The 11,316-nt window shown below is 42.9% G+C and overlaps 1 protein-coding gene and 1 long non-coding RNA gene across 4 annotated transcripts in view; one reads left to right on the top strand and one right to left on the bottom strand.

Moving 5' to 3' along the window:
• Nucleotides 1–3,334: 3,334 nt before the first annotated feature.
• Nucleotides 3,335–10,744, bottom strand: LOC134478674 (uncharacterized). Of its 3 annotated transcripts, none has more exons than XR_010051435.1 (3): nt 10,617–10,744; nt 10,135–10,269; nt 3,335–8,117 (listed from the first exon to the last, which is right to left on the bottom strand). It is a non-coding gene; the product is annotated as an uncharacterized LOC134478674 (long non-coding RNA). The 3 variants fall into 3 exon arrangements; XR_010051436.1 differs by lacking the exon at nt 10,617–10,744 and adding an exon at nt 8,843–9,779; XR_010051434.1 differs by lacking the exon at nt 10,135–10,269 and having other exon boundaries at nt 10,617–10,735.
• Arsj (arylsulfatase family member J) overlaps nt 10,488–11,316 on the top strand; it is a 71,968-nt gene continuing 71,139 nt past the window's right edge. The window contains exon 1 of the mRNA XM_063260702.1: nt 10,488–10,867. Within this exon, the coding sequence (XP_063116772.1) occupies nt 10,488–10,867 (380 nt within the window). The remainder of the gene's footprint in view (nt 10,868–11,316) is intronic.

Here is an 11,316-nt window from a genome sequence, read left to right as displayed (position 1 = left end):
CTAACATGCAGCCATCACAGATGTGAGCAACAACTCTGGTGACTCCCTTTGGATCCAAAATAATTGCTGTGACTTTGATTACTTGGGGACTCATTTCCTTATACTGATATGTGGAAAGCTGGCTAGGATATTTCCTTCTCTCAACTGGCTCTAAGCATTGCAAATAAAGCTAGCTGAGGTGCTAATATGCAAAGTCTGGCCATCAGACAGCCCTGTTTCCTCACATGATACTCTCCACATTAAAGGATTGAGCTGGCAAGACCCAGAGCAGACTCCAGGGATGTCAACTAGGAAGGAGCCTCAAGACAAGAGGCTATGACTCCCCAGGGCACAAGAGTTTGCATATCAAAACTGAAGCAACAGCCCCCCAAAACATTTCCCCTGCTACCTTAATCAGGTTGTGTAAATTGATTCTTCTGCATGTCTTTATCTCTGCAAATTACAGAGATGCCTTCCTTGCACCTGGCCAGCCAGCTCAGGTTACTCAGCAATCCCCCACATCCTGACTATCACTCAGCCCTGAGCGACCCCTCCCTTCTCTTCACAAGATAATAAATGCTGGGAGAGGCCTAGGAGGTGGCCTTTGTTCACATGTCCTCATGGGAAATAGACTTGGGTCCCTTTGGCTGCCCTTAACTTGGAATATGTATTGGTGTTTTTACTCGAGCCGTGGGTTTCGTTGGTGGTGGTAGATTGGAACTGACCAGCTGGAATTCCAATAACGTCTCAATGGGATTACAAATATAACTTTTTGGATTGAGAGGAAAACTAGAAAGAGGATTACAATACTTGGATGACTGAACTCAATTTTTGGATTTCCAATAACTAACCAGTATATAGTGATCTTCTTTATGTCTTCTGATCATTCTTGGTTTAAAGTTCACATTGTCTGCAAACAGAATAGCTATGCCTACTTTTTTTTGGTTCCTGTTGCATGAAGTATTGTTTTCCATCCTTTGACTCTCAGTCTGTGAGTTTCCTTTTAGGTTAGATGGGTTTCTTGTAGACAGCATATGGTTGGATATTGTTTCTTGATCTATTATGCCAGTCTGTGTCTTTTAATTGCTGAATTGAGACCACTTACATTAATGATTGTAACTGTTATATATTGGTTTATTGTTGACCTGTTATCTGTCTGCCATTGCATCTTTGTTTCCATTTTGTTTGTCTGCCTTGCTTAGTGGTTTTTTTCCTATGTGTGTTTAAACTGTCTTTCAGTATTCTTCGCAGGGTTGGCTTGGTGACCATGAAGTTCTTGAGCTGTTCTTTGTCATTAAAGTTTCTTATTTCTCCATTCATTTTGAAGGACAGCTTTGCGGAGTACATTAGTCTAGGTTGGAAATCATTTTCCTTTAGGATCTGAAATACTTCACTTAATGCTCTTCTTGACTTCATTGTTTGTGTTGAGAAGTCTGCTGTGATTCTGTTAGGCTTTCCTTATGATCTATCTCTTCTCTCTAATAGCTTTTAATATTCTATTCTCATGTTGGATTTCTGGCATGGTGATTATTATATGTCTGGGTATAATTTTATTTTGGTTATGGCTATTTGGAGTTCTATATGCTTCACTGATCCTAGTATCAGTTTCCATTCTCATGTTTGGGAAGTTTTCAGCTATTACTTCTCTAAATAGCCTCTTGATATCATTTGTGTTGTCCCCTTGTTTTTCATTTATTCCTATCAATCTTATGTTGTTTTTCTTTGCATCATCTTGTAGCTGTTGAATTGTTATTTACTGATTCCTTATTATTTTTAAGAGATCTTTCCTTTCCTATTCACTGGCTTCAGTCTTGTCTTCAAGGTCTGAAATTCTATCTTCACTTTTGTTGAGGTGGTTTTGACAACTTGCAATGGAATTTTTGATTTCCTGTATATGTCTTTGAATCTGCTTTATGTATTCTGTTTGTTTCTTATATTGTTCACCCAGGGATTCTATCTTTTTGTTTTGTTCCTCTAATTTTTTTTTTTTAGCTGTGTCTTCTTTATATGTGTTCAGCATCTCTTTCATTACTTTTATCATTTCTTCTTTTACCTGGGCAATTATTTATAATTTGAATTTCTCTAAAGCTTCCCAGAATTGCTTCTTTATTTCAGTTACTATCATTTCAGGTATTTCAGGTGTATGGTATATATTTTCTTCTATGTACATGGCTTCTAGGCTTTCTTGGGATGGGCTGGATGTTTGAGATTGCATTTTGGTCTTTCATTTTGTCATTTACCTATATTTCCGTGTTTCAAGTGTTGTTCCAAAGCTTTCCCTGGGCATGTTGGAAATCGTCTCCTATGTCCTGGGCTCTTGGGACTCCTCTGGCAGTGCAGCTCCCCAGATTGAAAGAAGGGTGTGACATGGGAAGGCCTGAAACCCACAGAGCCCAAGCTAGTGTGGCTGCAAGAGGGGTGAGTCCCTGACCACTGGGAGCAATGATCTCAAATTCTCCCAGGGCTTGGATGGTATGCAGGAACCCACCTCCTCAGGCAGTGAAGCTCCTCAGATTGAAAGAAGGTCACTAGGAGCGGCCCAGGCAGGGCTGAAACCTGCAGAGCCCTGTCCAGTGTGGCTGCAAGCCGGGCAGGTCTCTGACCACCGCGAGCAAGGAGCTCAAACTCTCGCAGGGTTCGGATGGTGTGTAGAAACCCACCTCTTCAGGCAGCAAAGCTCTCTGGATTCACTGCTTTTCTTTTTGAGACTACATTGAGTTCTGAATTATCATTACTGGATTGAAGTTTTTATTGGAGTGACATTAAACTACAATTAATGTGGAAAATTATAATATGAATGGAAAATGTAAAAAACCATTAGGGCTAGGGGTGTACCTCAGTGACAGAATGATTGTCTACCATGCACAAAACCTTGGGTTTTTAATTCTCAACACTACAAAGCAAAACAAAAAGTTAAAAGGACTTAAAAAGGACCCAGAATTCTTTTATGTGCTTATCAAACATTAGCACATGTAATTCTCAAAAAAATTATGGTAGACTCAATTATCACCCCTAGTTCTTCACCTCTTTCTGCACCTACAGCTTTGATATGGACCCTCTTTGTGTATCTTACTCCTTGACTTTGGGCTTGGTGTGGATTGGTGAATTGGAGGTAAGCAGGTGATCTGTATCCTGGTATGTAGTACTTCTTTGTTTAAGTTTTTTTCTTTTGTGCTTCAGCAGTTGCTATGCTGTGTGTCTATTTCACAATCCCAGGAGGACATGGGAAATATTTGGAGCAGATCTGGCCCATTGCTCAAATTTATAAGAATTTTTATTGTTATTTAAACTCTTGAGTTTTGGGTTAATTTGTTAAACACCACTGTTTGTCCACAACTAATCAGGTACGCCATACTATGAAGTAGGTGATTATTATTTCCATTTTACAGACAGAAAAGTGAGACAAGAAAAGTTAATGACTTATTAGCTAGCAAATATGCAGTGTGGTTCCCAGATCTATACCTCTATCCACCTTTATAATATTTAGTCCTTTGTTTTGAAAAAAAAAAGTTTATTCAAGTTCATGTATTCAATTGTTTCCATCTCCCACCAAAAACATATAATTTTAAAATATTCTACACATGTCTAACTTAATAATCACTCTGGGGATGGGCAGGGATTGAACTATTCTATCATTTATATTATTTGTTGATTACCAACTCTTTTTATAGATTCTGAGTCAAAGCCCTATTTTCTTTATTGAGCCACTTCATTCATAAATATTTCAATACTTTGGAACTCTACCATCCTGTACTCACAGATAAGCAAAGAAAGCATTAACAAATCCCAGAGACTTTATCCCTATACACTGTTATTTGTGTTATGCCTTTAGGTGTTGACTTTCATTGCACTCTGGGCTCTGTCAACCTCCTCTACCTCCTGGTGTTCTGCTTTTTAATTTTTTTTTCATCCTTGTATTGTACATATGATATGTTATGCTCTCTTGATATTTATTTCTTGCTTCCAACTCCTTTGTATCACCTTTATTCCTCATGCATCTACTTTCATAGTGTAGTTGTGAAGATTTCTAAAATACTTCATATAAATCTCACTTAGCATAGTAGTAGCACCATACCACTATTTAATAATGCTTAGTTACATTTCTCTCATTTCTTCTTAGTAGCCTTGTACCCATTTCATCTTCCTTATCTCTAAAGAGTTTTGTCCTAGACCTCTGTCACTCTCCTCATTCTCCACCTCACCCTGGAGAATTCTACTCAGCCCATTGGATGCTGGTGAAATTTCCCATCCTGCCCGCCCCTGAGGTCAGACCCACGTATCTACCTACTTACTGCATTCTGCTGGAGTCCAGCTTCAACAGTAGCGTAGTAATTGTTTCCATTTATTCTCAAAACCTTTTAGTCTCTTCGTAACGTCTACCATTATAAATTGAAATACTACATATTCAGTGGCCCAAATCAGACATTACATATAATCATTTATTCCTCACTCCTTATTCTCCAGTCACCGACTTCTGTGGATTTTATGACTGAACCCCTTAAATATTCATACAACTTTTCACTACTCCCTTAAAGCCACATCACTCACTTACTCTCTCTGATTAGCCGTGATCTTGGATTTCACATCTCTCTAGCCCCATTGAGACTAAACACAAGTCCTTTTCAATCTCAAAAAGTCAATACCTCCTGCCACTGTCCCATGCCTCTGGCAGAATGTCAGGAATCCTGAGGAAAGACATCACTGTAGAGAAGCTAGATGCAAGAGATAGTTGATCTGCTAGTCTTCTTTGATTTAGCTGGATCTTGCAATGCCTGTATACATTTTTACATTAGACCCTAACCCACAGGTCTTAAATCTCTCTTCTCTCTCAGACCTGATGGCATGACCATACTTTGAATTTGCAAACATGGGGGGGGGGGGATAATGTGATAGTCATGAGCCCTCACTAAGCTTATCTTTAACAAATTCTAGACTTAATCCTGTTGTTTTCCAGCAATGTTTACTGTATTGTGTTTGGTGAATGGCACCAACCCAATAGGTTAAATAATCCCACTGAATGTTCTTTGATGCTTTAGATTTTTAAATCAGTTAAAATACTTTTAAAACCCTAATACACATAGACTCACCTGTTTTTTGTAACATAAATATTCCCAGACTGAGGATATTTTTCCTGACATTTTGAGTGGAGCTAAGACTTTCCTTAAAATAAAAATCCTTGAAGCACTCTGATGGACAGTCAGGTTTAGAAATTGATTTTTCTAAACTGAAAATTGTATGTAAGTAGTACAGAATTTTATTTACAATTTAAGCAGTGGAAACATTATAAACTTATATAGAATATCAATTTTCTTACTCTAAATTTTTTGTTTAAAAGTTAGGTTTCCAGTAAAAATGGTTGTTGCATGAAAGAACAATATTTCCTTTAACAGTTTAGATATTCTGAGTTTCTAATGTAAAAACAAACTTACACTTTTGGGTGGCTCCATATATAGGAAACTGTAGTGTCTCCCATATCATTTTTTCTTTACAAATTATTACAGTTTGTGCCCAACAAACTTCACTCAAAACAGGAAGCTACTGAAGTTAATAATTACTAAATCATCCTACATGGTCTGATCCAGAAAGTTCATGTTGCTTACAATTATTTCATGGATCAAGGTGACTGAATATTTCCATGGCCTCATAAAGAGTTTCTTACATATCACAATACATATAACAGCAAACACCCATTTTAGATGCGTGCTAATTGACACTTGGTAATATTTTCTTTCTTTTTTAAGTGTTTAATGTACTCATAAACCAAGCAGCAATTAATTTAAAAATCATTTTGGTATTCGTGAATCCCAGAACTGTTTTCTCATTTTTCAAACCTACATTTATAAATCCGCCATCTTTTAAACACCTAAGTATCTGTTTAGTTGAAAATAAATGCCTAGAGAATAAAGGGCAGTAGCAGAGCAGACATGCTGTCTTCCTAGTCTCCTTTAAAAACACTTCCAGGTGTACAGTTCAGAAGCTAAGGCAATTCTGCCCAGAGCCCTCTGGGGTCTGGCACTCTGCAGGGCTGTGGGCAATTTCCTTTTATAGTGAGATTTAACGTGGATATTTCAAAGCAATATTGTTCAACTATGCATTTTACTACCTGTCTATGATTTTCTCAGCTTTTCCATTTTCTGGTAGGCTCCTCATACTTTTTAACTCTACTCTACTCCACTGGGCACCCTAAGTCTGAGCCTCAGTCTACCATTTGGTCCTCTATTCAGATCATTGCTTTCTGGTGGTAACCAGAAAAATCCCCCAAATCACTCTATTCTTTCCTTTTCTGTGTTTACTTCCTCAAATCTCTCCTTTAAAATGTCCTAGGATTTCTTATTTTGTACGTTCATTATGCCTTTTTAAAATCAGAATATTTCATTAGATTCAGTCCTCTTTTAGTAAAATAGCAACTCTTCAAACTTCAGGAGACTGAGTGGCCCATTTGCCGCATCTATCCTTATAAATCTATCTCAGAAATGACCTCGATGGAATATTGCATGCTACCTCCTACTTGAAGGGCTTCTTTACTTCTAATACCCCCAGAATCAAGTTCTAGATCGTCCTGTCATTGCAAATTCCTTCAATATCTGATTTTACCCAAACTTCTTAGGATTTTCCCCATACTTCTCCAATCCAATGTGTCTTCACCTGGTCTTCTCTTCTTTTACCTGAAGTGTCCATCCTCTAACTTCTTCCCAAATGACAATAAATTTCAAGGAATAAATTTTCAGTCTTGACAGAATTTTTGGCATGGAAGGGAACCACCTGATAGAATTTTCGGTGTGGCCAAAAAGCTAAAAAGTTTGAAATAAAAACGGCCTTTATTTTAAGAATGTGGAGAGACTTCATGACCCGCCAGGGGGTCTGGCATTCTCTCCACCAGACATGTGGAGTGGGGGCATATGTGTAGCTTAGGTTTGGGGTGGTGCCTAAGGGGCATTAGGGATGCACAGGTAGCCCATTGGTATTCATTCTGTGCCACAGGTAAATTGCTAGGGGCGGGGAAGGTGACCTCAAGATAGAGCCCCGTGGTTCCCCTCCCAGCCTCCCACCGGCTACAGTGTCCCATCTGGGGCAAAAATCCTTTCAAGTCTCACCTCCCAGTGAAGCCTCCATGAAGACCCAGTCCACTCTGATTTCATCTGTAGGCAATTCTATTTTCCTTCTTTTTTCCCGAATCAAATATTTTCTTTAATTTTTATTTTGCCATTCCAAATTAGAAGAACTTGTTTGTAATTTCAGCTCAAATCCACCTAAAATGAGATTCTGCAGAAGCAGCTGAAACCTGCACACCAAAATGCTGATTTGCGTATATCTAAATTATAGAGGCACTTTGAGACTTCATAAGGACAGTAAAACTCTTGCCTACCGTGCTTGAGTTCCAAATCTATCATGAAAAATGGAAAGTTTATGTACTCAAAATCTCAGCAAATATGCAGTAAATACAGGACTCTCGACAGCCTCGCGGTTCATAACTGTAGAGTTCTTGTGGACATTGAAACAACTATGCCTTTCCATACTCAAACCCCATCTGACCTTGACTTTCCTTTTTTGAGTAGTATCATTTGGTCCACTCCTCCAGCACAATCATTCTCATTTCTTGGCGCTTTTAACAAAGAATAAAGAGCTGTTGGGCTCCACTCTCGTTGGTCTTGTTTACTCCCAGAAACAGCTTCTTAGTCCAGAGTTCTGCTCTTCTGTGCTCTGCATGGAGGAGCTGCAGCCTCCTGTGGCATAGATTCCACGTGTCCAGCTGTGTTTGCTCTATGCTTTATAGCTGAAAATGATTTTCAAGCCCAATTGTAGGAACAGTGTCTTTTGAAAAGCCGGAGCCTTGAAGTCAGATAAATTTCGAAGTCTAAATTTTGGCTAAAAGTTAGCAAACAAAAGAACATTCCCTCACTTGAAAGGTTGTTTTCCTGACCTACCCTCATCCACTGAGGTAGACACCTTTCAAATGAGGACCTTTTGTTTTAAAACATTTTTGAACTGTGCTCTTTGTTTCCAAAACAGGCATCTCACAGTACACACTGGAGTTTCTAAGTAATCGGTGTATTTCTTCCCACCACTGGGTAGGTTCTACGGTAGCTGAGGGCAGGTTGGGTACAGTTCAGCATTGTTTGGCAGCCTTATCACTGACCCTGCAAATGTAGGAAAAAGTTGGCGGAGAAGAAAAGGAAGTAAATATATCAAGTATTCCATAAATACTACAAAGCATATCTACAAGAGTGGCTGTGCATGAGTGTATACTGAACATCATGCTTAGCACATGGTAAATATTCCATAAATGTTGACTTTTTAGACTCCTGCTTGAAATCTAAACTGGAAATATCTTTCCTAAGCAGCAATGTGAACACTTACTGTGCTATGGCACTCACTGACCATTTCCTAATTAAAAGTAGCTGGATTGGGGGCTGGGGTTTTAGCTCAGTGGCATAAGCACCTGCTTTGGAAGCAGGCGTGTGAGTTTGATCCCCGGTACCGATAAAAAAAGTTAAAAAAAAAAAAAAAGTAGCTGGCTTGATCAGTGTGTATTTTCTACTGAAGCATCTCCCTTGGGCCAAGCCTGTTGGCCAACATCTCAGGACTCTTTAAGTTCCCAAACACCCAGGGCTCTCATTCTATATTTAGAAGTTTAAGCTGACAAAATTGACAAACTTACACTTTAAATACATCTGAAACTCACCCTGTCTCCTCTTACCAACCAGAATGCTTTGAGGAAAAGCGGAAAACAGGAGGACCACATGTGTTAGCAAAATGAATCCTTTTTGGAGCACCGTCCCGTCTTCTAAAAACGTGCCCAGGGTACACAGCTTGCCTAGGGGCTCAACAGGCACTTTACCAAAGGGAGAGAATTAAAACCAACCTCTCAGCAAAACCTAGATTTATGCTTCAGTCCGCTGAAGGAGTCTGACATGTTATGGGACCCATGGCAGGCGTTTGATAAACACTTTGCAAACTCTGGAGGGAAGAACAGGATGTCTCAGTGACCTGGCATTGATCATTTCTTCTACAGATGCCATAAATCCGAATCTTGTGTTTTTAGCAGTTTTAAAACTCTAACTGTACGATTCTAGTAAAAACAGGTGGATCTTCTCAATCAACAAGCTTTCAGGACAGTTTATGGGGGGGGGCTGGAGGAAGGTGGGGAAAGGCAGGAAAATGAAAAGGAAGGGAAAGAAGAGAAGGAAGAGAGGCTGGGAGGGCGTGGGCGGGAGGAAGGAAAGAAGGAAGCAAGAAGGAAGGAGAAAAGGAAAGGAGGGAGGAAAGGAGGAAGATAAATGCGAAAAGATGAGGTTCCCCAAATTGCTGGCTAGGAAGTGGTGGTTTCTTCAGGGGAGGGACCCCGCCAGCTCCGGGGTTTTGAGGGCGAGGTGTCTGAGCTCTTGGCTTGGAGACCCCCGAGGGTCAGTCTAAAGAGAGGAAGCAGGCGCAGGTGGTTTTAATCTTTCCCTAGGAAGACTCTAATGAGTAAGTCAGGCTGTGACGGCCCGGTGTTGGAGAAAGTGATTCAACTCTAACAGTTGAGGCTGTGACTTTATAATAATAATAATAATAATAATAATAATAATAATAATAATATGAACAGAAAGGCAGTAGGAAAATGGGGAGGGGTTCAGGCAGCAGAGGAGGCAGGTAAACGTATGCTACGCGATTTCTTATGGTCCTGGTCTCCCTCTCTCACTCTTTCTAGGATCCAGGAAAAGTTTCGGGATGGGCGAGAGGACACTTAGGACACTTGGTCTCCAGCTCCGCGACGACCCGGGCCCCTCTCAGCCCCTCTCGGCGTGGCGATCCTCGGGCTGCGCACATCCAGGAGTCAGTTTATTCCTGGGCCTCCCCGCGGCCCAGCCTCCGCCCTGACAACCCGGGGCCGCTCGGAGCCGGAACCCGCGCCCTGCCCTCTTCCCGGGGGAGCTGGAGCGGGGAGCGCAGCGCCCAGATCGCAGAGCGGAGGCCGAGCGCACGGCGGGCTGCGCCTCCCTCGGCGGGGCGCACGGCGGGGCGCAGCCGCGGACCTCCCCGGCCGGCCCGCCGCGCCCCGGCTGCCGGGACGGGACTCGCCGCTAGGTGCTCGGCGGGAGGAAGCGCTCAGGAAAGCTTTGCGCTCACTCAGCGCCCGGAGGGAGCCCGGGCCGGCGCGCGCCTGGCACTCACCGGGGTCCCGGAGACGCGGAGGAGGCGCCCGCCGGGGGGTCACCGAGCCGCCGCCCGCACCCGCCGCCGCGCTTGCCTTTTATTTCCGTCGGGAACTCCCGGGCGGACGGACTAACTTTTGTGGGTCGGTCGAAGCTGCTCCGGCGGCGAGAAGGGCGGAGTGAGCCCGAGCGAGGAGAGCGCCCCCTCTGCTTCCCCGCTGCGGGCGGCCACAGGTCGGATCGCCGAGGCGGACGGAGACCGGACTCAGCGGCGCCCGGCCCGGCCACGCCTGCCCTCCCGGGGGCGCCCGCCTTGCCCCGACCAGCCCTCCGCGTGCATGTGCGCGCGGGGCTCCGCGCAGACCCGCGTGGATGGCCGCCCGGGACCCCGCGGGGCCCCCGCCTCCGCCCCCTGCGCGGGCCCGGGGTTGGCCTGGGAGAGTGCTAGCTATGGGTGCCCTGGCGGGGTTCTGGGTCCTGAGCCTCCTCGCCTACGGTTACCTGTCCTGGGGCCAGGGCTTGGAGGGAGAGCAAGGGTCCTGGCGAGCTCAAGCTTCGGAGAGACCCGGGCCCTCGCAGCCGCACCTCATCTTTATTCTAGCGGATGATCAGGGTTTCAGAGATGTGGGCTATCACGGCTCTGAGATAAGGACGCCCACTCTGGACAAGCTCGCCGCAGAAGGGGTTAAACTGGAGAACTACTATGTCCAGCCCATTTGCACACCATCCAGGAGTCAGTTTATTACTGGAAAGTAAGTGTTACTGTTTCTTCTATTTTTGGCTTGAAGGAATCTTTTAATTACAATCCAGCTCCTGTTTTAAGGGAGTAAAAGAAAAGACTAGTGAATGAATGAATGATGTATGGGGCTGAGTTATTAAGTGAATGCTTCGTTAGTGACTTGACAATGTAGTTTCTACTCATCTAGTTTTGTTTTATGCTCCAATTCAGCTGTGAGCTTTTGAATGAAGTCTGGACCTGTTAAGATCCACCAACCAGAGAGCTCAAGAAGTCTCCTATTGCGAATCTATTCTGACTCCTGAGCACACTCAGATTTTGTTTTAGGTGTGGCTTTTCTGCAACTCTTGGATTGTTGTTAAGTTTAGAATTGGATAATCAAAGCCCTGGGTCATCTCAGAGAGAAAGGGTCTTGAACGGAGATGGAAGATAATGTAAAATGTGACCATGGTGTGTAGGACACTG

This window comes from Cavia porcellus, unplaced genomic scaffold (assembly GCF_034190915.1).
Source record: "Cavia porcellus strain 051 isolate PalLab524CR breed Dunkin Hartley unplaced genomic scaffold, mCavPor4.1 scaffold_14, whole genome shotgun sequence".
Classification (NCBI taxonomy): Eukaryota; Metazoa; Chordata; class Mammalia; order Rodentia; family Caviidae; genus Cavia; species Cavia porcellus.
The sequence above is the reverse complement of the archived record's forward strand: the minus strand, read 5'-3'. Positions and strand labels throughout refer to the sequence as shown.